The 26,823-nt window shown below is 35.3% G+C and overlaps 1 protein-coding gene across 3 annotated transcripts in view; it reads left to right on the plus strand.

The window, feature by feature from the left end:
- Positions 1-26,823, plus strand: part of ss (spineless) — an 897,601-nt gene that overhangs the window by 724,760 nt on the left and 146,018 nt on the right. For all 3 annotated transcript variants that reach the window (XM_069839220.1, XM_069839219.1, XM_069839218.1), the window contains exon 4: positions 20,874-20,963. In XM_069839220.1, coding sequence (XP_069695321.1) covers positions 20,874-20,963 — 90 coding nt within the window. The remainder of the gene's footprint in view (positions 1-20,873; positions 20,964-26,823) is intronic.

Genomic DNA, 26,823 nt, shown 5'->3' on the forward strand with positions numbered 1-26,823 from the left:
TACAGTACTATTGCGAAATATTGACCCGCCAAAATTATGCACGAATAAGAATTGGTGTGAAAAACTCATACGAAACGTAATAGAATTGATAATATTAACTGCAAAAATAAAAGGAGATGTTTTTATTCCATGTATTTCTAGGATACTCATTCAATCTTAACCAACTGCAATTTCAATGCCACTAGCATTTGTAATGCCCATATTAAAATGAAGCTCAAGGACAGTCTCTCAAAGTTGCAGACATTAACTAAAAAAACTGCGTCTTTTGCACATCCTCAACTATATTTTATACAAAGAAGTGAAAAAAAAAGAAGATTTTACACATATCAATAATCAATTCAATGATACTTTTGTCGTGTTACTAATGTAGTATGTGAATGTACATAAGCCCACTGAAAATAACATTGTATTATTCTCAAAATATTGTTGTTCACGTTGCAAATTTAATATGTTAAGCGTTGTGGAAACAAAAATCTCTTAATTTCTGAAATACCGGTAGGCCTGTACGTTTCTCAGAATATTAGTCTTTATGTTAAAGAATGACTTATTGCGAGTTAATATTATATCTGTATTCTGTGTGTAAAATTAGAATTAATATAATATGTTCTGAATTTATGAGATATAGTTTCAAGTTATATTAAAAAAAAAACTGGATATGATATAAGCGAGTATATAGCAGTCAAGAGGTAAAAAAATCTTCCAATATAAATTAAATTAAATATGTATAATATTCATTCGATGATGAAACTGATCAGAAAGAGGAGAAGGAATTATATTTTCGTTGGGTTTTACTTTATTTATAGTTTGATTTTTCTATTACTTTATTTGTATTTCTGGCGGTGTGGAAGAGAAGGCCTAATGAGCTTAATTTCACCAGAATAAATAAATAAATCAAAACAAATAAATAAATAAATTTAAAACAACAGTTTAACGTCAGGCACATGATGAAATGTTTTCTTTTCGGTGGCTGATTTACAACTGTTTTAAATTGAGTTAACCCTGGCAGGCATTTGACTGAGTTCATTAATTCATGTAAGTGACGTTAAGTAAAGATTCATCTTTATGGGCGAGGAAAGCTTAGTAAAGACAATTCGTTTTGGTTGTGTATTGTTAGGTTTCCGAGATTTCCGAAAACTTAATAACCAGTTTAATTAAAAATAGAAGCAGAAAGGAAAACCCGGGCAACGCCGGGTACTTTCAGCTACTTTTAAAACAAAAATCTACCATAAACAGCACAGTTAACCTTTGTTAATTGACAGCTAATTTCAATTTAGAATTCGCAAGTTTATCTTCTGTAGTCTATTTTTCTTCCTGTGATCATGTTCTTCGTCTTACTTGCATTTATCCTCATCCCATACTGCTCACAGCTGTCATTTACCTCCAGTAGCATATCCTTTAGTATCATCTCCTCTTCTGCTAACAACACCATATCATCTGTAAGTGATGGAACAGATACTGCAATAAAATTGTTGAGCTATTTTTCAACATATTCCCCACCGGAATTGGAACATTTTTTGTCATACCGGTCGACCTGGTTGCCGAGTTGGTGTAGCGCTGGCCTTCTATGCCCAAGGTTGCGGGTTCGATCCCGGGCCAGGTCGATGGCATTTAAGTGTGCTTAAATGCGACAGGCTCATGTCAGTAGATTTACTGGCATGTAAAAGAAGTCCTCCGGGACAAAATTCAGGCACATCCGGCGACGCTGATGTAACCTCTGCAGTTGCGAGCGTCGTTAAATAAAACATAACATTTTTAAAAACATTGTCATACCGTGGAATGAACAGAGAGGTATAGACGGCTGTCACACACTGGTTACGATTCCAGGCGGTAGACGTCTACAACACAGATACAAAATTTGATCGCACGGTATGACAAATGTCTCATTTTCGGTGGGGAATATGTTGAAAAATAGTTCAACAATTAGTCTACTGTATCTTATGTAAATATAGCTTTAAAGTAATTACTGTGTCTGTTCAAATAAATGTTTCAATTAAATTGTGTTTTCTTTCTGTAAACGGCCCCAGGGAAACTTACTTTCTGGACGGCCCTTGTACTAAGATGTGTGTGAACTTTGTAATTCGTGTGAAAATCTTTCGAAGTGGAGAAAAATAAAAGTGGAGAACAAAATTTCAAGTCTGAAAAAAAAAATTCCGCTAAAGCATAAATTTCATTCAAGTTAAGTGGTCTCAAAATGAAAGAGAATAAATAGTTTTTATTATTAATATAATGGAGCTCGAACCTAAAGTGGTCCCACCTGGGAATGTTGCATTGATAACCGATGCACATCAAGTCCTATACTGGATCTGAATCCACTACTCACTCACTCATTCATTCATTCATTCATTCATTCATTCGTTCATTCATTCATTCATTCATTTATTCATTCATTCATTCATTTATTCATTCATTCATTTATTCATTCATTCATTTATTCATTCATTCATTCTATCATTAATTCATTCATTCATTCATTTATTCATTCATTCTATCATTTATTCATTCATTTATTCATTCATTTATTCATTCATTTATTCATTCATTCATTCATTCTATCATTAATTAATTAATTCATTCATTCTATCATTCATTCATTCATTTATTCATTCATTCATTTATTCATTCATTCTTTCATTCATTCATTCATTCTATCAATAATTCATTCATTCATTCATTTATTCATTTATTCATTCATTCATTTATTCATTCATTCTTTCATTCATTTATTCATTCATTCTTTCATTCATTCATTCATTCATTCTATCATTAATTAATTAATTCATTCATTTATTCATTCATTCATTCATTCTATCATTAATTCATTAATTCATTCATTCATTCTACCATTAATTAATTAATTAATTAATTAATTCATTCATTCATTTATTTTATTCCATAGATCTTACATGAGCAATGAAGCTTTAAGATGTGGAACAAGTCAAAATTTTACAATATTACAATTACAATTTTTACAAATTTTTATAGTTTTACAATTTAGTAATTTTCTACAATTTTTACAATTTTGTGCAATTTTTTTTACAATATTTTGGCGAGATGTAGTGAGATGAGGTGAGGTCCGAGGATTCACCAAAATATTACCCGGTATTTGCCTTTTGGTTGGTGAAAACCTCGGAAAAACCCAACCAGGTAATCATATCAAAGGGGTTGATGCCAAGGACTCGCCATAGACCATCCGGCTTCAGTCCCACGGCTGTGGAAAACCTCGAAAGAAACCAAAGACCAAAGGGGGATCCAACCCAAGCCCGAATGCAGCTACTATAACCTGAACTCATTGTTAAAGCTGCTCCCTATCTGCTGTAATATATTTTTAACTTCTATTAACAACGTACAAAGTTGAGTTAATGACAGTGTCGGTGGACTCTAAAATAATTGAGGGACAGACTTGTTTGCCGTGTACACAGGTCATTACGCGCGGCGTATTTATCCACGTCACATATCGACTGGCCTGCTCTAACAGTTCTAATTTCCGTTTTATGTGGGTGGGTTTCTTCTGTCGCTGACAGCGGCTAAAAGGTACAGAGATCGATGCTTTGTTGAAAGAATTGATCCCATGTAACGTGAGTAAACACGGACAAGTAAATAACACTCTCTTTTGTTATTTAACAATACATAGTACTGACCAGTCACGTCCAGCCAACCATTCTCAAACCAATTCCAGCTATGTTATCATTCATTTCGATCTCTCTTGAAACTTCAGTAAACAGTGAACTCACTTATACAATCGTATTGCAGCAAGTCTGTTCAACCTGCAATATTTAGTATATTATTATTATTATTATTATTATTATTATTATTATTATTATTATTATTATTATTATTATTATTGTCAATCATTTCAATGTGACATTAATTCAGTCGCTAAATGGTCGGAAGGCAATGGTATGAAAATTAACGTATCCAAAGCTAAAGTAATAACCTTTTCTAGAAAAACTTCTTCACTGAAATTTAATTATTATCTAAATAATGTTATAATTAACAGAACGGATTGTGTAAAAGATTTGGGAATATTCATTGACAGTAAATTGTATTTTCATAGTTACGTTGATTACATTTACAATCACGCAATCAGAATGTTAGGAATAATACGGTCAATAATTTATTCTTTTTCCACGCCAGATTCTCTTTTAATGCTTGACTATACATTGGTGCGATAGAAACTCGAATATGTGTCTGTAGCTTGGAACTCGATTACAACTACAGATTCGGCTAAATTAGAAAATATACAAAGAAAATTTATATCTTTATGTTCATTCAGATATCTGCCCATTAATTCCGGGTAAAGTTATGAGAGAAAATGTGAATATTTTAATTGTCAAAATCTATATGCTAGACGCCATGAGCTAGATTATCTGTTCCTTTGTAAAGTCCTCAAAGGTGATATATCCTGTGACTCTTTCTTAAACAATATTACCTTACGTATTCCAACAAAAGATATGAGAGCCCACAAACTTTTCTATATTAGAAATTCGAAATTTCTTTCACCAGTCTCCAGATGCATTAAAAACGCCAACATGCATGGCTGCGAATTCGATCCCTTCAATGTATAGACTTAGTTTGCTCTTGGCAACGATTTATCATTTATGTATTCTTTTAGGCATTATACTCAATTATCATTGTCTCATAGTATTCTTAGTTATGTATTTTAAAGTCATCCATTATTTATCCATTCATCGTCATTATTGTAATTAATTGTAATTGTATTTATGTGTAATAATTATTTTTGTATTATGTTTTTTTATATTCTTTGTGCTGAACTGTAATTGGCCACTGGCTGTTGTACAGCACATTAAATGTAAATAAATAAATAAAATAAATTATTATTATTATTATTATTATTATTATTATTATTATTATTATTATTTGAATTTTTCCACCTCTTCAAAGCATAAATTTCCAATTTTTATATTTCCATTTCGTACAATATTCTCTTCACGAGACATAATCATATAGGCTACTTTGTCTTTTCAAATACCTTGGAGCAACAGTAACAAATATAAATGATACTGGGGAGGAAATTAAACACAGAATAAATACGGGAAATGCCTGTTATTATTCGGTTCAGAAGCTTTTATCATCCAGTCTGCAGTCAAAAAATCTGTAAGTTAGAATTTATAAAACAATTATATTACCGCTTGTTCTTTATGGTTGTGAAACTTGGACTCTCACTTTGAGAGAGGAACATAGGTTAAGGGTGTTTGAGAATAAGGTGCTCAGGAAAATATTTGGGGCTAAGAGGGATGAAGTTACAGGAGAATGGAGAAAGTTACATAACACAAAACTGCACGCATTGTATTCTTCACCTGACATAATTAGGAACATCAAATCCAGACGTTTGAAATGGGCAGGGCATGTAGCACTATGGGCGAATCCAGAACTGCATATAGAATGTTAGTTGGGAGACCGGAGGGAAAAAGACCTTTGGGGAGGCCGAGACGTAGATGGGAATATAATATTAAAATGGATTTGAAGGAGGTGGGATATGATGATAGAGACTGGATTAATCTTGCACAGGATAGGGACTAATGGCGGGCTGATATGAGGGTGATAATGAATCCCCGGGTTCCTTAAAAGCCAGTAAGTATTATTAATATTATTATTATTATTACTATTATTATTATTATTATTATTATTATTATTATTATTATTATTATTTATTCCACAAGTCGTCATCATCATCATCATCAACGATTGGACCTGTTGAGTTCCGGCTCCTTATACAGGGTGATTCACGAGGATTTACCACCACTTACGGATCTTATTTCTAAAGACATTCTCAGCAAAAAAAAGTCGTGTAAATATTTATCCTAATCTCAATATTTTCAGAGTTACACTAATTTGAAATTATTTGTAAAATACCTTTATTCTTTAGTTTTAAGTTTAGTTTTACTATTACAGAAAAACACATCGCCCTGAACTAAGTTCGAACCGGCAATATTTCGGTGAAAGGACAGTGATCACTTAACGACCTAGAATGACATGTAAGTTAAACACTGAAGAAATCCAGTACATTCCAGCTCATTGAGAAATTAAAAATTCGAGGACAAATAGCCTATATCACTGAATGTGAAGAAGTTGCTTTTGTTTATCGCAAAAACATGGTAAAAAAGACTCCGATAATATAAATTTCACACGCGTATACCACAGTTGTAGAAATACTATGTGACAAATAAGTAATGCGTAATTTGCATTTTATCTGCAACAACGAAACTTGTACAGAATAATCGTATCTCAAATTAGTATGTAACCCGATAGTAGCGAAAAAAAACACCGAAGGATGTTAAGTGATTTAGGCCGATAGAAGATACATATATTACATCCCGTTTATTAATATTTTAACTATAGACTACCTCATTTTTCGTATAACCTACGTAATATCGAAGGATTTCGATTAAAATTTCTACATTAGGCCTAATAATTTTGATGTAGAATATGTCTTTTTCCGCACCGAGTATGGCCCTTTAAAGGCAGAATTTCAAATATTTACTGTAACAACACTATGAGCTACAGTCCATTGCTAATACTATTAGTAGTCGGGCCACGAACCAATGTAACGCATGTGACCACTGCCAATGGCACCACCTCCTCTGGCTACTAGCATGAGAACGTCGAATTTTCGTATAAAATTGGCCGTACCGCGCGGCCTCTGTCATTGACATCCTTGTCTCAAACTCTGTTTACATCAATATCACCATCTTCTCATCGGTTATGAATTCTTAATTTCATTTAGTTTGGTGCGGATGTACTGGGCCTAGGCCTATATATTTCTGTACTTAGCTACAAGAATCTAAAAATGAGGGCTACCATTGTTTCCTCAGTATCAGTAACCTTCAATTATTATATAAATAATAATCTGTGAAAACCGGCTAACAACAAAAATAAAAAATAATGCCAAGAAATGTAACGAATTCAGGACTCTCAGCCTGATATCGCACTCGGCAAAGATTATCCTGCGGATACTGAATCGATGTTTATATTCTAACATGGAAGAACAGTTGCAAGAACAGTTTGGCTTTTGAAAGGGAAAAGGTACGGACTAGGCCTACTACGAACAATCAGCGAAAGATACCTAGAGAAGAATAAAGAAGTGTATGTAGTATTTGTATACTTAGAAAAGGCATTTGACAGAGTGGATTGGAATAAACTGGTGGAGATCCTAAAGAGGATTGGTGTGGATTGGAAAGAGAGGAGGCTGTTAAGTAATCTTTACATGAAACGAGTCAAAGTCAGGATAGGAGAAGAAATGTCTAGAAGAAAGTGAAATAGAGAGAGGAGTACGACAAGGATGCCCTTTATCACCTATCCTGTTCAACATCTACTTCAGTGGTCGTCAGCACTCGCTGGAATGTGCAAAGGTACGCGGTGCAACAGGGAGAGATAGAGAGCATACCCGCTAGCAGCTACGGAGTGCACCCTAGTGCACTGCGTTTTCCGCGGGTAAGAGAGACTAGCCCCAGCGTGCTCTGTGCTGACGACTCCTGGTCTGCTTGGAGGATTTAGTGAAGAACTATTTTCAGAATATGGGAGAGGTGATAGTAGGAATAAGAATAATAAAGTGCATAAGATTTGCTGATATGATGTTGTTAACAGAAGAAGAGACGATACCAAAGGAACATGCTCCTGGAGTTAAATAGCAGCTGTGAGCAGTATGGGATGAAGATAAATGCAAACAAGATGAATACCATGGTTATCGGAAGAAAAGTAAAGAAGGCAGACTTGCGAATTCTAAATGAGGCAGTAGAGCAAGTGAACAGCTTCAAATACTTGTGGTGTACGAGTAGGCCTACTACTGTACTCCAACCACGAGAAAGTCTCTGGGAAATGAGACGAAGCGGGGTAATGCTGTGAATGAATGTTGATGTCGTAAGGTCACACACGTGGGTACTCGTATCTCTATTGGCTAGCTCACACAGCACAAACAATAACATTGATACACACATATTTATACTACCCTAGTTAGAAAATTAGATCACTATTAATCTCCTGATCTTTTAATCCCTCCATACAGGAAATAACATATACAGGAGAGCGCATGGTTTTTAAACTGACGTTATAACGATAATATTATCTATCTACTTCGCTCCAATAGATGACGCAATAGTAAGCATATTCCTTTCACGGTTGATCTCCTGGTTGGAGAACAGTATAAGCAGTAACATAGCTGCAGCCAGGAAGTCAAAAGAAGGATAGCAATTGTGGCATTGTGTGGAGCAGAAACATGGACATTACGACGAAGTGAAGAGAACCGACTAGAAGCTTTATAATGTGGATAGGCCTATGGGGAAGGATGGAGTGTGTGAAGTGGACAGACAGAATAAAAAATTAAGTTGTGTTGGAAATAGTGGGTGAAGAAAGAATGATGCTGAAACTGATCAGGAAGAGAAAAAGGAATTGGGTCACTGGTTGAGAAAAAACTGCCTACAGAAGATACACTGGAAGGAATGGTGAACGGGAGAAAAGTTCGGGGCAGAAAAAAATATCAGACGATAGATGACATTAACGCGCCTACTACGAAGGTTTTTTACAACCTACTACTACCAACTACAATTCTATTACACAATCAAAATCATATACCAATCTGTGTTAAGCATTTAGAATATTTATACATGTATGTATTATTGACTATGGACTTCAGAAAATGTAAAAATCTAAAGTAATTGTCCTCTTTTTTTTTAATATTGCTTGATTCAAAAGTACCGTTCCATTTGTTGAAAGCGTATATCAAAATTAACTTCAAGATATGTTATTGGCGACTCTATGAGAAAACATATCTGAAGACTTACATTTGCATCCTTTCCATTTCAAGGCAAACTCCTCAATGCTATATAGTTTTGTTAAGGTAGAAAACAAATTTACAAACAATTAAGATCACAGGGTAGTATAAAATAAATTGAAAAATCATTTCAGGTATTATATTAAAATATAATTTATCAACCATGAACGTTTCCATTTATTTATAATGAAATAAAATCCTTAAAAATCGTTAAAAATTCTAATTTAATAAATAAATAAAAATATAAATCTAAGAAAATATTTTTTAATTCAAATGTTGGAACACTACAATGAAGATCCCGGGGGGAAAATCTCTACTAACAATATCACTTTTAGAATAATTATAACAGGCAGAAATAAAAGTTTAAAAATATTGGAACCAATGATAATATAAACAACGATATGAAAATGATATAAATAATACAAAAAGAAGTAATTTGGAAGAAGACGAACTCAACATATAGAAAATTAAGCTACCAATTGAATTTCATATCCTGGAATTTTCATGACACAGACTACCAAAGAGGGTAACAAGATCATCCTACTTCAGTAATGCGGATTACTTCTTAAAGTGGAATAATTATTTGTGTTATTCATATTTCAAAACGGTAGTAGACATATAGCGGACAAATACGTGGAATTTGAAAAATAAATATGGAAAAAAATGAAAATATTACTGAAAAATCATCAGTGGGATAATCCTATTATCCCCTTGGTAGCAGGAGGAATAAGATATCTGGATCACATGTGGAGACTAAGATGAAGGCGGAAAATAAGGAAGATTGGAAAATTCTGGGTTTGCAGTGAAAGACCTGCTCTTGGACAGAGAAGTATGGATGAATTGAAACTGATAACCGTTCGACAATCCCTGACACGACGAGGTAAGGAGTTCATGATAAGAAAGTAAACATTGAGCAGTCCGAATCCTGGCGTAGCGTAGGTTCGAGCATGGCGTGACTGTGTGTATTAAATGCTGACGACCTCCCGTTACTTATTGGGGCCTGGAAAACAACTTTAAAAATGTGAGCAAGCTTTGAGGCTTTTGAGAGCGGGTGATGAAATCAATAGCAGACTGAGCGTGATTCTGGGGCTCGGACGGGTTCTATTGTAGCGAACAATGCTTCCCGCTCTCTATAAAGTCAGTCATTATTTTTTCTCCCGCTTTTCATGTGCCGCTTTTACTTGATTGAGATGTTGAGGCCCTCGCACGCAGCGACTCCAGATAGGCCCCGACCCGCTGATCTATGGTGCTGCTCTACAGCCGCTTTGTCCCGCGACTGCACGGTTTTTAACTTGATTGAGATGTGGCACATACTAATGCATGCAACGCTTGCCCGCGACATAACTGCAAGGTCGGTTTAGAGCTCACATTCTTTACTTTTCGTACTGGCTACCATGGACGCGAATAATATTTTCTCTCTTGTGTCCAGTGGCGGCTTCTCAAGGGGGTTGCAGGTTTGTACACCCCCCAGTAATGTTCCTAATCTCCCGGCTTTGTTACTATTATATATATATATTTTTTACAATTTTCATTCATGACTATCTGCAGCTGGCGTCTTGTTTTGTACGTCTGCAGGAGCCTTCGAGCCTCTTGGTTTGCAAAGATGTTGAAAACCTATGGAAGATAGTTTATAGAGATGTTCGGCTAATGCGAGGATAGGGGGTTAACTAGAATACCATAATGTTTCAAAAAATCAGCTCCAAGTATAGGCTGAGAAATGTTAGCAATTGTGAACTTCCATGGATATTGGCGTCCTAGATTAAGGTCCAGTGTAATGAGCCTCTCGCCATAGGTATCTATGACTGACCCATTCGCTGCATATAGTTTGAAATCAGCTGGTTGCTTACCGATGAAGTTTGCCTTAGAACGGGGAAGAACAGATAAATCAGCTCCCGTGTCAACGAGAAAGTCCAAGTGATTAATCTTGTCTGTAACAATGAGACGATTTTTAAATCTCTCGTCATGGACCGCCTCGACTCCAGACGACGTCACTAGTTTTCCGAATTTTTCTCTAAGCTCCAGCAACAAGGCTGTACACATCGTCTCGCGTTAGCTCCAAACTTAAAATGATAGTAGCAAACTTTATCTTTCTTCTGTTTGTAAAGTTTACTTCGTTGGGTATCGGATGACGACCCGCCGTTATTTTTAAGATGAGGAGATTTGTACGTTGTCAATTTGCATAACTCGTCTACTTTGCTTTTCAATTCCGTAACCTCGTCAACAATAGTCGATAATGTAAAGGGTTCTTGCCGAGCTACTGACATTTGAGTTGTTACGTTCGTCTCCTGCATCTTGTCAGCTAAAAATGCTAGCTTGTCCAAACTATCCTCTTCTCTGCAAAGCAAAGACATTCTAATAGTGGGTGCTAGTTGTGCTAAGAATAGTAACTTGAGGACTTCTTCACCTAAATGGCCGGAAGCTAAACTTCTGAGCTCTTGTAGATAGTGGGACGGTCGTTTCTCTCCTATAGGTATGCCGCTCAATAATCTATTGAGTCTTTTGTTGATTGGTTCAGCAAAAGCGGCAATGATACGTGTTTTAATAGCGTCATACCTGCCCGTGGCTGGTGGGGATTTAATTAAATCAGCTATAATTGGAATAAACGTATGGTCAGCGTTACTTGCTATATACTGGAATTTTGCTTGATCTCGAGTAATCCGTGCGAAACTGAGAGCATTTTCCACTACTGCAAACCACAGATCTGGATCGTCCTTGTAGAATGGAGGAGGCTTCTCAATACGTTGTGCACACACAACGACTCTGTCACCACTACTAGTTGGTAAAGAACTTTGCTCTGTATCTTCGTGCGTGTTCATATCACGTCGGGGTCACCAATATTGTAGCTAGAATACAATATACTGAGTAAATGAAACTCAAGAACAGTTTTTATTTCTCGTCAGAAAAGATACAAAACAATTCACAACAAAACCGTTGCCAAGGAGAGCTGAATTTCCATAGCCCACTCCGTTGTATCATGAACATAGACGTAGGCCAGTTGTGACTGCAGAACTCAGAGCCCTACATTCTGACAATAAGTGCTGCTATCTCCCGACAGCCTACGAAAGCTGCATTTGAATTTTATGAACGAAAACGTTGGACTTGGTACTTGGTAGCATTCTGATGACTATTCTGTGCTCAAATGTTTTTCATGGGGTTAAATCGTAATATAGAGAGCTCCATCCACGACCCCGTCCGCTTTTGGACTTTCTGTATAAATAGGTATGCTTGTATTTAGTCATTTTACTTATTAATTGCACATAAATAAGCTTTATATGTATACGCCCTCAGGTATACACGGTTTTAAACTTTAAAGTAAAGTATGTTTAACTCCTCTCCGATATCCACTGTGCACCACCATATTTTCAAACCACCAGCCGCCACTGCTTGTGTCATACTTAATAACTCAGCAATTCGCTTCAACCCCAAGGATTTCCATAACTACGTTTATTACCAATGTAAATTAATGTTACAATATAAGTGTGTGTGTGGATGGAATTATGTTCTTGATCGTACCAAACGTTAATTGTTGATGTATTATAAACTAAGTACGTGTTGGCGATAAAAACAAGACAATAAATGAAAATATGGCTGCAGTCTTTAGCAATGTTTACGGTTATTATTAATGACAAAGTGATTGACAATTCTTCTAAATATTAAATATTGTATGAACTACATTTTCATATAAATATTATAGATTTATTAATTTGTCAGACAGAATAGTATCTGTAATATTGACAATTAATATTTGAGAAGAAAAATTCGCTCCGGCGCCGGGGATCGAACCCTGGTCGTTGGTTCTACGTACCAAGCGCTCTGACCACTGAGCTACGCCGAATTCAATCCACAGCACCGGTACGAACCCTCCTCCTTGAATGTTTTCCTTTATGGCCTGACTCCAAGTTAGTTATATATGTTGACGTATATAATATGTCCAATGTCAACTGCCATTATACTAGGGGCGCACTCAGCTGAGTGACTTGTTTGGCCGGGATTCCGCAGTTACGTGCACAGTAATCTGTACAAATATATGCACTGCATATCTCGGAATCCCGGCCAAACAAGTCACTCACCTGAGTGCGCTCCTAGTATAATGGCAGTTAACATTGGACATATATACGTCAACATATATGCCTAACTTGCAGTCAGGCCATAAAGGGAAACATTGAAGGGGGAGGGTTCGGTCCGGTACTGTGGATTGAATTCGGCATAGCTCAGTGATTAGAGCGCTTGGTACGTAGAACCAAGGACCCGGGTTCGATCCCCGGGGCCGGAGCGAATTTTTCTCCTCAAACATTAATTGTACATTTTTATAGTCTTACTTTTGTGGTGTATCAGAATTGTGGCCAAATTGTTGGGTCTCGCCTGATATATCAATAAAGTTACGCCGTTGATTTTCAAGTTCATTATAAACAGCTGCTTTGTGATCCCATAAATGTTGCAGTTTTGTTGAAGATTCGGAATGCCGGCTATACCTATAATTTTTAGATGCATACACTCACTTTGTTGGTTTTGAAGGTTTGTTTAGTAATATTATATCTTTTGTAATAAATTAGTTATAAACATGTTTCTTTTCACTTCGCATTTACAGGATTCACTGAGTTTACGCTAATTGGCCCACATGATGTGTTTTGTTTTGTTACGTATTATATTGAAGGTATGTTTCTTCAGTTTTTCATAGATTTTTATACTTGACCTTGGCCTATGTAAAATTATATTTTAAAAAATTATAATAAATACTTTAGGATAACAGTATTATTATGATGACTGGCAAGGTTCAAACTAAAACTGGCTTCATGGACATCTGAAATATTTATAGAAAAGCACGACAGATAATCAGTCAGAGGTGAAACAACATAAAGCGGCAAGACATTGTCAATTTACTAGCCACATAATGGTTAATTGATTGGAATAAGGTATTGCGGAAGTACGTCGTTATTTTATTTATTTTTGGTACAAGTAACATTTCTTTAAGTAGGCCTATTTGCTTATTTTCCTTTGTACCATCAATAAAAAACACGTATGCTTTTAATTTTTTGTAAGTTAGCCTATAAGTAGCTGTATGCAAGTACTTACGCGGAATTCTGAAACTCAAATAAAATACCATTTCGGATTCCGTAATAAATTACGTACATCAATACGCTGAATCTTTATCACATGCACTTAGTTTTGTATCAATTAATGTCGAAACTGTACATGTGACAACGAACTCAAAGCACTAAAACGTCACACTTCATGCCTTTATTTCGCCTCCGCCCGCCTCCACTCTGCGTTGCCAAACCTACCCATGCTCCGGCTTGTAACTGAAGATGGCTCTGATTGAAGTTATTCAACACCACGATCACACGGTCTAATGTGCCTAACAACTAGACTAAAGTCCTGCGTTTTGTTACTTTCAATACAAGTTAGGTGGACATGGATCACTCTAGCTTTGCTCTGTGAGTCAAACGTTTACAAGGCTATAATGAGGCCGTCTCCTAGCCCAGTTTCGTGTGTTTACATCTGCTTATTCGTGTGTCTGTGAGAATAGTACTAAGTACAAAATATACTGTGACGTGAATTTAATAAAAAAAACTAATATTTATTTAAAGCCACCTTATACGCCTTTTTTTACGTTTTATTGTCTTTTTTGCCTGTCTATTTTAACTGTTATAAATACCGGGCTATACTTATTAGTGTTTATAATTTTTTATTGTTGTGCAATAAATACTGTGATTTTGTTCTGTTTGAATAATTTCAAGGAAAAATTGTTCCGGGGCCTGGTATCGATCCCGGGACTCTTCGTTTAGCGCACGAATGCTCTTCCGATTGAGCTACTCCAGGAACTATACAAGACACCGTCACAATTTTCCCTTTATATCCACACAACTCAAATGGGCTGACAAGACGCCAGAACCCAACTTTGAGTGCACACAAATTCTGTGTGACTTAAATTGTGGCTTCCTGTTAACGTACCTCCAGTAACGAAATATATCATGCAAATCTGGCTTTCAGGTGGTAGCTCCCTATAAAGCAGGTTTGAATAATGTCAAGGAAAAATTGTTCCGGGGCCGGGTATCGATCCCGGGACTCTTCGCTTAGCGCACGAGTGCTCTGCCGACTGAACTACCCCAGGAACTATACACCGTCACAACAATTTTTCCTTCATATCCACACAAATCAAATGAGCTGACAAGACGCCAGAACCCAACTTTGAGTGTACACAAATTCTGTGTGACTTAAATTGTGGCTTTCTATTAACGTACCTCCAGTAACGAATGTATTATGCAAATCTGGCTTTCAGGTAGTAGCTCCCTGTAAAGCAGGTTTGAATAATTTCAAGGAAAAATTGTTCCGGGGCCGGGTATCGATCCGGGATCCTTCGCTTAGCGCACGAATGCTCTACCGACTGAGCTACCCCAGGAACTACACACATCATCACCGTTCTGTTTGTTCTCTTTATTATGTTACGATATGTTAATTGTGATCCCTTTTGTAAATAAATGTCTTATTGTGCCCATTTTGCAAAAACGGCAGAGATTAGAACTACAAGAGCAATGTGTTTTCTGTTAACCTAGTGACATGACGTAGTCACTGTTAGTAACCGTGCCAAGATTGGCGTGAACTTTAGTAGACGTACAGCACTCAAGAGAAAAATGACGCAGCGCGAGATTCAGCGAGATTAATGTGTTTGGGTGGAGACCACGTGTCTCTGACGTGAAGTACGAATCTGTTGGACGTTTCCTTGGTGACGGCGACGATATTGATGCTGAGCCCGCGGCCAATGCGCGTCAGAGCCGGAGCGCGCCTGCGCCCCCGGGCCACAACAGATAAGGAAGCCTCCCCACCAACGAAAACATGTGAATGTCGCACTGCAACGCCATCTTGTGTCATTTAGAGCCTGGCATGAACCGTTTCGTTAACAAGAGCTAATGTTTGAGTAATTATACGTGAGGACTTCTAACATGCCATTCAGAGATCCAGATTTCTTTTTACATTTACCATTTGTCTCTGTTCATTATAATTATTACAAATTAGAACTTAACATCGCTCAACCCATGGCGAAATTCGTAAAGAAGAGGGGCATCTTATTGAAAAAATCCGTGGAGTTCCGATATTTCTTAGTCGAATTCTTCTTTTCTGTAACTTCTTTTAACTTACCGAAAATTATATCGATCTGCATGGGATAGGCTAAGGAAGATGCGACTTAGACCTGTCTACGTCTTAGTGAGTCACTATCTGTCTGTAAGATTAATAACTTACAACATCTATAAAGAATTAGGAAGCTATGATTAGTCTACTAGTAAGCTTATATTTCCAAATAACTGAGTAAAGTGGAAAAATAATCGAAGTGATAATTCTCTTAAGAGTGATGTCTTCTTCTAATTCAATATAAGTTATTACTGTTGTTCATTTTAACCGCGAGAAGTCAAGAGTAAGTCAAACGGTTTATCAAATTGTCTACACAATAAAGAAAAAACACAAGAGAAAAAGAGGAAGGAGGGAAACGAAACATGAAAGGGGAAAAAAGAGTGAAAGAAAGTAAGAGAGAAATGACAAGGAACAAAAAAGAAAGGAAGTACTTAAGGAAGGAAGAGATGGAGAGACAAATAGAAAGACAAATATGAAGTGAAAAAAATAAAGGAATGACAAAGAAATGAGTGAAAAACAAACGAAAAGTAAAACAAAGAAATAATAAAAAAAAACAAGACGGAGCGATATGGATGTAAAATTATAAAAAACAAACAATGAAAGAGAATAAATGGAGGAAAAAGGAGTAAATGGAAAAAAATAGAAAAACAGAAACCAATAATGGAAGAGATGAAAAAATAGAGTGAAAAATAGGAAGGGAAAAGAACAGCGAAACAATGAAAAAGAAGGAAGAAAGTAATGAAACGTGAACAAAGAGTAAATTAAGAAAATAAGTATTAACTGAAAAAGAAAAAAGACAATACCTTAGAAAACGTATAAAAAACAATTTAAGGAATAAAGTAGCCTATACAATCTTAAGTCTATGAAATAAAAATAAAGTGGAAAGCGAATAAATACCGGTACATAAATATTAAGAAAGAGAGGGCAAAATAATTCAGGAAAAGTGAGGTACACCATTACATATAAAGAAGTGCTGTGACGAAGTATATCATAGGCTGTTATATCAATTTAGGAAATGATATGAAAAACGAAAAAATAACAAATAGATAAAAATAAAAGGTACATAGAAAGAAATAGAAAAGAAACAAGTCAACAAGAAAAGAAAGCAAAGGAAAGGAAAAATAGCAACAGGGGGTTAAGGAAGTCGTTATTATTTCATGTAAAGTCTACGCAGAAATTAGCGTAATAGCTTTAAAGAATAAATAAATACAATTTGTTTTATGACTGAAGAATTACGTGCTATTCTTAAACAGATTAGATTAGCATTCATTTTATCTTTTGTATTTTTGGTTGGTAGTTATAGCCTAATTTAATAAAGTTATATGATTTCATATTTATATATGAATATGTAGGCTGTAGGCCTATATGTTGGCGTGTATAATGAACAAATGAAATAAGATGTGAATCAGTTCTCCACTAAAAATACCAGTGAATGAAAACAGAACGTACTATTAATAGCTACAAGTACAGAACTGTTTTTGAGGCACTGTCAGTTAACATTTAACTGGTACACTGTATCTATTAGCACATGAGGATATCCCGTGCCTTAAATGTTGCAATTTTTATTTATTTTGTCCATCTGTAACTTATACAGGGACATCATTTTATTTTTACTTCAATTTTTATTGTACCTGAGTTTTTGAATGTACTTCACTCCCACCCCTTCTACTAAGGAAGTTCCAACTCCACACAGAACCAAGATCGCAGATAGTAAGCAGTACTGAGTTACTGAGTATAGTACGTTCCAGAAATATGTTCGCGTTTTCCAGTGACGAAAGAGCTTTCAATATTGAATCATATTTTCGCACAGGTACTGTCCGTTTGCCTACGTCGCATCCCGATTTCCCCCACCTGCTTCTGCTCGCCCCTTTGTAAAATCTGGGCTGTCTTAGCTCTTTTCTGAAAACATTAATTTCTCTTAGGAATTGGAAGTTTACGTAATATTATACAGTTGTTTAATTTAACTTAAATAAAAGGGCCTCGTTAAGTAATTAACTGTCACGTGATTACCTCCCTTTCTACAATCCTGCGGCATAACCACTTGGACGGACAGTAGATAGCATGTCTGAGTAATTTTATATTTTCGGGTCGGCAGAAGTGAAGATTGAATTTACAGTACTTAGAGTAGGTACAGAATTATTTCAACATGAGTTACTAGTACGAAGGACGAAACTGGCAATTGGAATTAGATGCAATAGTCTATAGTGCGATAATATGCACAAAAGAACTGAAGCCTGTATCGAAATGAACGGCCACCATTTTCAAAATTGTGTTTAAATATTCATATTATGATTATTTTTCAATTTAACTTCTTTCTCTATATTGTACGCTAATGTGCTGTAGACAGTATAATATACACTGCATAATGAATACGTTCGCATGGATAACTCACTTCGTGAGTAAAAACACTTATTCTTAATACGGTACTGTACTTTGATTAAAGAAAAACCCAATGAAAATGATCATACTCAAAATCGCGATATTTCCTAGTTTACGTAAATGGATGAAGTACTTTTCTTCCTTCCTATACCTAGTAGAGTGATTTGTGTTTTACGCCAGTATCATCGAACTCCAGTCTTGGAGGGGGGAGCAAGCGGTGTTTCCGGTTCTCTAAAGGTATAGACAGGTTAATATTAAAAATGTTAGTAAAAATAAAATGATGTCCCTGTATAACTCTTCCAAATAGGCCTAAGTGGTATGGACTGTGCGGTCGTCCCTTCTGTATAAGTTTGGACTCGTTCATATTGTCAATTTATCGGCTATGACGTAAGCATTTCCGTGGCAACCGATGCCTTATTTATTTTCCACAAAACCTATCTTTTTTTTTTATTAGTGTGGGTCGAATATAAACACATGTCAAAAAAAGAAGGAACCAAAGATAGATCGCATAGGTAACTTCAATAAGATGTGAACCTTAATCACTAACTTGGAAATTCATTACGACTAGGGATCGACCTTAATCCACTTTCATATTTACACACAGACATTTAAAAGTCCATGAGTTATGGGAGGCAATTTTAAGTCATGTTACGTTATCGAAATAGCCGACCCTATCTTCTAACTGCTTGTTTCATTTGCTTCTTTGTAACGTGCTATCTCTTCTTGTAATTATTTCACTTTCGTTGCTGTAACAACGAAAAAAACAATAGACAATCGAAGACAAGATAACCTGTAACATAGACATCACTTTAAGGACTGTTATTTCAACGATACATCGATAACCTGGGCTCAAACGGCAGCACCTTTTGTGTTTCCCTACTTAAAGTTACATAATTTTCTTATCCTCATCGTCATTATCATTATCAACTTTCAAGCATTTAGATCCTTTTACCCGTAAATTTTGCATTGTAATCATTTTTAACCAAAATTATACAGTCACAAATAGCTACCAGTGACGCCTTCCTAACTTGAGCTCTATCTCAAAGGGTTTCGGGTAACAGCAGTGGACGAAAAGCGTTCTGCTCATTATTCATACCGAAAACATGTGTTCTTCCTTGCCATTTTCAGCAAACAAAGTCTAAGTCCGGGAAAATAATTTTCATTTTTGAATTGTATTTGTAGTCTTTTTTCTGGCATTGAACATTTGGAATAGCTTCGCTAGATAACCTATTAAAAACTTAACTTGCTATAAGAAATGTAAACGAAAATTAAAAATAAATCTCTGTATCATAATTATTAGGTTAATTTATGTTAGAAAAATAGCCTATGGCAGGCCTGCACAAGGTTTGCGCTCTCCGAGCCGGCTCACAGCTTATGAGCGGCCGTCGACCTGGTTGGCGAGTTGGTATAGTGCTGGCCTTCTATGCCTAAGGTTGCGGGTTCGATCCCGGGCCAGGTCGATGGCATTTAAGTGTGCTTAAATGCGACAGGCTCATGTCAGTAGATTTACTGGCATGTAAAAGAACTCCTGCGGGACAAAATTCCGGTACATCCGGCGACGCTGATATAACCTCTGCAGTTGCGAGCGTCGTTAAATAAAACATAACATTTTTTTAACTTATGAGCGGAATGCAGATATTAACTGCGCTCTGTATAAGGGTGGACTGGAAGAAGGGTTGATCTCGTACAAAATGTACACAAAAGAAAGTACTATTACGAGTGTTTATGAAATGAATTCTCGTTCAGTGTTTGCAAAACTATCTTAGAATATTATTAATTAATAAATATTTATTTTACAGAAATAATAGAAATTCTATAGCTACTTAAATGTACAATATCATTTTGTCATATTTTTATTTATCAGTACATCAAAACGAGGTTTTATGTTGTTGGCAGCTGAAAGGAACAGTAGCCTACTGATCGTAATGAAACATCAGTTACAGAAGTTCGATGCCTGCCTTTATTAAAGTTGATTATAGAAAACAGTTGCTCACAAATATAAATGTTGAGCCAAGCATAGAAATCATTTTCACAGCCAGCCTGTGTATTCGTGGATATTATTGCTAATGTTCAGTCTTGTAAAACTCAACCAGACTAGTAGTATTATTCAAACGATCTTTAGCCCTTAGGTCACTTTGAAGATCAATAAGTTCGAGCTGTAAATCTTTAAATGTTAAATGTTATGTTCCGTCTTTTAGATTCCTCCATACTGTACTGTAGCAGTAGGTAAGCAACGTGGAACAGTTACTGAGAATAGGCCTACACACTGCAATCCACTAGATAACTGAGTGGTTGTTTCCCTCTCCTCTACCTATAGCAAGTCTGTGTCATTCTGACGTATCTTCCTCTCCGTTTCGGCGAGCGGTAAACACCGCTCTCCCGCTCCGAAGGAGCGCGCGCGCTTGTTGAACGCTGTTTGTGCAGGTATGGCCTATGGTTTAAATTGCCATATAAAAATCAGCAAGAATTTTGTCTGACTTTTCTTGTTAAAATAGTACAAAACCCCTAAGTAACACACTCTTTTTCTTCCCTATCACTTTTATGTATTAGCAATACAGTAGTTTTTCTTTTGTTTCAGGCGCTGAACGGCTTCCTGCTCATCCTCACCTGCGAAGGAGAAGTTTTCTTCGCGACTCACAGCATCGAGAGCTACCTCGGCTTCCACCAGGTAAGATATAATTCAACATAAAATAGAACCTTTAATCACTGTCATTGTGCCTTAAGTTGTTATACTTATATAGTGTAAAAGTAGCCCAATGTTTGTTCAATAGACGACACAGTAACTCATTAAATTGAGTCTTTCTAAAAATCTCCCTGAATTGCAACTGTGGACCAACCCTATTGAATAGGCCAGTGTTGTTCTGAACCCAGCTCCTTGGATCGGGAAGCCGTTGCACTAGCCATTCTGTCCACAGTAAGAGAAAGTCTCTGTTTCAACTTGTTAGGTTGGTCATTAAAATTGAACATCCTGCATCCCCCAGCGCAAGACATCCCTTCCGTGACCCGGAGACATAAGAACACCGTGTAACCCAGTCAGTCGGGATCACATGTTGTTAAGTTGATGTCCCTTTCTATTTCGACAACTCGGGGGACTTGGTCTACGAAGGCCAAGTTTGGCTGCAAAGCGTTCACGTAGTCACACGCGACTCCAAGAATACAACAATACTACTTCCCGTGTCGCTAGAAAAACCCGAATCTGCTGATACAAATATTCTCCTTCGTTGTGGATCCATGAACACAATACTATAGCTTATATTGCTAGGTAACAATGAATCCAACGATAGAATAGCACTGTCTCTGTTGATAGACAATGATCAGTTCATGGATACAATAATAAGTGCTCAGGAAAAATGAATCAATGCGTCAAATGACACTTCCTGTTTCGCAGAACAGCAATCTATCTACGGATTCAATAGGTCTACTACTATCTCTGAAGCTGAACAATGATGAATTTAGAGATAGAGTAATACTTTTGAGTTGATATTGGCTTGACTGTGTATGTAATTTAAATTCGGTGTCTTACAATGACATGAATGCAAGGTCAAAAATATCCAGAATTGCTGACCATCCTATCAACATAACACTACCACTACAAAAATATAAGTAATAGTATTTCTGTCGCTTAGCAACTAAGATTCCATAGGTATAATAACTCTATTTCAGTTATTGAGCAATAATTAATACATAGAAAAATTATACTGCGTCTATCAAAAAGCAGCGATGAATCCATGGATACAGTAACTCTTCATATGTTGCTGGACAACAGTGAATCCATAGTTACAATATGATAATACTGCCTCTTCCACTAGACAGCGATGAATCCATAGATACAATAGTTCTCCTTTTCTTGTTGGACAATAGTGAATCCATGGATACAATATGATAATACTGCCTCTTCCACTAGACAGCGATGAATCCATAGATACAATAGCTCTCCTTCTGTTGCTGGACAATAGTGAATCCATGGATACAATATGATAATACTGTCTCTTCCACTAGACAGCGATGAATCCATAGATACAAGAGCTCTCCTTCTGTTGCTGGACAATAGTGAATCCATGGATACAATATGATAATACTGCCTCTTCCACTAGACAGCGATGAATCCATAGATACAAGAGCTCTCCTCCTTTTCATGGACAACAGTGAATTCATGGATACAATATGATAATACTGTCTCTTCCACTAGACAGCGATGAATCCACAGACACAATAACTCTCCATATGTTGCTGGACAACAGTGAATCCATGGTTACAATATGATAATACTGTCTCTTCCACTAGACAGCGATGAATCCATAGATACTATAATTCTCCTTCTGTTGGCTGGGCGACAGTGAATCCATGGATACAATATGATAATATTGCCTCTTCCAGTAGGCAGTGATGAATACATAGATACAATAACTCTCCTTCTGTTCATGGACAACAGTGAATCCATGGATACAATATGATAATACTGTTTCTTCCACTAGGCTACGATAAATTCATAGATACAATAGCTCTGCTTGTTGCTGGAAAATAATGAATCCATGAATACAATTATACTGCCTCTTTCGCTAGGCAGCAATGAATCAATAGATACAATAACTCTGCTTATTGCTGGAAAACAATGAATCCATGGATGCAATTATAGAGCTATTACATCTTTCGCTAGGTAGCGATGAATCCATTGATACAACAGTTCTGCTACTCTTACTGGACAACAATGAATCCATGGACAACAATAATACTGCCTCTTTCGCCAGGCGTCGATGAATCCATAGATACAATAGCTCTACTTCTGTTGCTGGGCAAAAATGAATCCATGGATACAATAATACTGCCTCTTCCGGTAGACAGCAATGAATCCATAGATACAATAACTCTACTACTGTTGCTGAACAACGATGAATCCATGGATAGGCTACAATAATTCTATCTCTTTCATTAGGCGATGAATCCATGGGTAAAATAACTTTGATAATGAGAAAGTGTGTCACGTGCATTGCACGACCTTAATAATAGAGAAGTAAGCTTATATATTTGAAGGCTTGTGTCGGGTCGTGCGTGTTGCCTATCTTTGTAGAGTTGTACCTTTTCTATCATACCACACATCTTGCAAACAAGATCCATATTCTCTTGACATCGCAGAGATCTTAGGCACGCAGTTAGTTAATTAGAAAGTCATGTTAAATTTGTGTTGAGAAAACTCAATAACGGAGAAGAGAGTTTTCTATTAACTATCAAGTTCTGATAATCTATAGGCTACCAGGTATTACATTCTAATGAAAGGTTATTCTGTTAAACAGAATAGACCTACTTAAATGTAAGATTAGGCCTACCAGTTTATTCCATACATATTGGCCGTCGTTGGTGGCTTGGAGATTAATATAAAGTTCTATTGGATCCGAGGTGTGCGTGTTCAAACCGTCGAGTACGAAGGATTTTGGAGGACGATAAAATTGATATTATGACTCACTTTCGAATAGAAGTGAATCTGAGAGGAACCAAATTTCTAAATAAAAGGACTCCAAATAAAATTAATTAGCTTTCTTCTCAAAATGGGATAGTGTAAATAATAATGACTGAACGATTCACAAAAAATTAGACCTATTTTGCAAATGAGTGAGTGAATGGGCGACTTAATTTTCTATTTTTTGTAATATTCGTAGGACATTGCAGGACCTCTCTTTGTGTCTAAGTTACTAAATCTGCGTTCAGCGAGTTTGTATAAAGCTGTTACTTCACTTAATACAATAAGTTGTGTTTTCCTGCCACTCTCGCATATTTTCGAAGACTAGTGGCTTTGTCACTGGAGCAGAAAACTGGATTTATCTGCTGTAATAAACGCAAGAGAGAATTTTTCTTAGAAGATTTTCCATTGGAAATGCTTTGAGGTGTGGGTTCTGTAAAGTTGAGAGGGGAAAATAGATGTTACACTTGAATTATTTATTAATGGCATTTTACTGTAATAAACTCTAATGCAATGAAACGGTAGGCCTATTTCAAATTTCAAACTTAAATTTTAACAAGATTTGAAGATCTTAATTCTCTTACTTTGTTAAATGACCCCTATACAAATATTTATTCATTTACTTTATTTATTTATTTATTTATTTGTTTGTTTATTTGTTTGTTTATTTATCTATTTATTTATCTGTTATTTATTTATATATTTGTTTTGTTTATTTATTTATTTTTATTTATTTATTTATTTATTTGTTTGTTTATTTATTATTTATTTATCTGCTATTTATTTATGTATTTGTTTTCTTTATTTATTTCACTTTATTTATTTATTTATTATTCATTTATAAATTTATTTATTTGCTGATTTATTTGTTTATGTATGTGTTTTGTTTATTTAATTTGTTTATTTACTTATGTAGTCCTGCACTCATTTCTTATTTATATTTATTTACTTACTTATGTACTCATGTAGTTATTTATTTTTATTTATTTATTTATTTCCTGATTTATTTGTTCATGTAGGCCTATTTGTTTTCCTTTTTTATTTGCTTATGTACTAATGTGCTCATATATTTATTTTATTTATTTACTTATGTAATCATGTACTCATTTATATAGGCCTACTTATTTCTTTATTTATTTACTTATTATTTATTAATATGTTTATTTGTGTGATAATTTATTTGTTTATGTAGTTCTTTTGTTTATTTATTTATTTGCTGATTTATTAGTTTATGTATTTGTTTTGTTTATTTACTTATTTCTTTATTTATTTATGTATTTATTTATTTATTTATTTATTTGCTGTTTTATTTGTTTATGTATGTATTTATTTATTTATCTATTTATTTATTCATAGGCTATACAGGGTGATTTACAAAGTATAATTCGGGGGTTTCGAATCTGTTCTTTAGGTCATTTTGAGCGAAAATTGTAACAATGTGAGGATAGGTTCGATTGAAGGAACAAAAAATGTTCGAATCCTAAAAACTAGAAGCAATTGTGAGCAGAGTTAAAGGAAATCAATCTATACTAATAATAAATCTGTAGCCGAAATTTTTCTGGTAATTTTCGATTTTCCAAAAATAATTGGTCCTAACATATATAATTAACCACCCTGAAACCGAAAATCGCATTTTTGAAATTTTTGTTTGTATGTCTGTCTGTATGTTTGTTACCTTTTCACGCGATAATGGCTGAACCGATTTATATGAAAATTGGAACATAAATTATGTTCGTTGTAACTTAGATTTTAGGCTATATGGCATTCAAAACACTTTATTTAAAAGGGGGGTTATAAGGGGGCCTGAATTAAATAAATCGAAATATCTCGCTTATTATTGATTTTCATGAACAATGTTACATAACAAAAGTTTCTTTAAAAATTATTTCCGATAAGTTTTATTCTTTACAAAATTTTTATAGGACTGATATTTAATGAGATAAATGAGTTTTAAAATTAAAATAACGCCATCTAAGACGGTGCAATGAATTAAGAACAAATGACTTCGTTTATAAAGGGCCTTGGACAACAACAATCGAAACAGGGGCCTTGGACATCAACAATCGAAAGCTATTAAACATAGCGTACAGAGAATGTTTCTATGTTTGTATGAAGTAATATCAGTAGCTAAATTAACCGATTTGTATAATTAATTATTATTTCACCATTGGAAAGTGTAGTTTCTCTAGATGGACATAATGCTATAATGTTATTACAGTAACGTCTGAGTAAATCGATGATGAATAATATTAAAATAGCTTCTTATGCACAGAAAATTTGATAGGCTATTTTGTACATTCGTTTTCTGTATTTCTTAAAATAATATTTATGTACACTCATTTTAATCTCAGAGAATTAACGAACAACGCGAGTGTATTGATTTAGTACGCAGTAATAGTACGTTAGCTTAGCAATCCATTATTTTGTAATTCAAATTTTAACTATGCTCAATTGAATCGTGTTAAAAATACATAAAATATATATGCAATAAATGCAATGCAAAAAAAATTGGGTAATGAGTGAAGCAGATTATCTTGCGCTGTTGTTAAAGTTGTTCCCTGGATCAAACGTCCTATTTTATGTAATTACTTTATATTTATTTCTAACAAGTGCAGCGGAGCGCACGGGTACGGCTAGTTATAAATATACAGGAAGCTTGCTAAAATAGTGTATTAAACAGAAAACAAGCATACCTTAGTTTGAAAGTACGAGTACATTTTTAAATATTCCTTTTTGCTCTTCAAAGCACTTGGTCGCACGGTTGTGAATCGCTCGCTTAGCATTTTATAGCTCGGCAAGATTGATAAGCAGAGCAGAGTTCACAGCACTGGAAATATTTTTAATTTTATTATTCTCTTGTTTGTAGTTTGTACTATCGTCTGCTACTACACGAAAAAGATGAGGAGTGGAACCATTTTGTTGATAATATATGCGTCGCCTGATCTATACATAAACACTTCTAATGTAATATTACGATTTGAATTGAATTTAACAATAAAATAATGGGTATGGTGATTTCAAATAAGTTTTCGTTGCAGTCATTATTTGTGCGGAGTCAGGGAAGAAACAGAAA

This window comes from Periplaneta americana, chromosome 11 (assembly GCF_040183065.1).
Source record: "Periplaneta americana isolate PAMFEO1 chromosome 11, P.americana_PAMFEO1_priV1, whole genome shotgun sequence".
NCBI lineage: Eukaryota > Metazoa > Arthropoda > Insecta > Blattodea > Blattidae > Periplaneta > Periplaneta americana.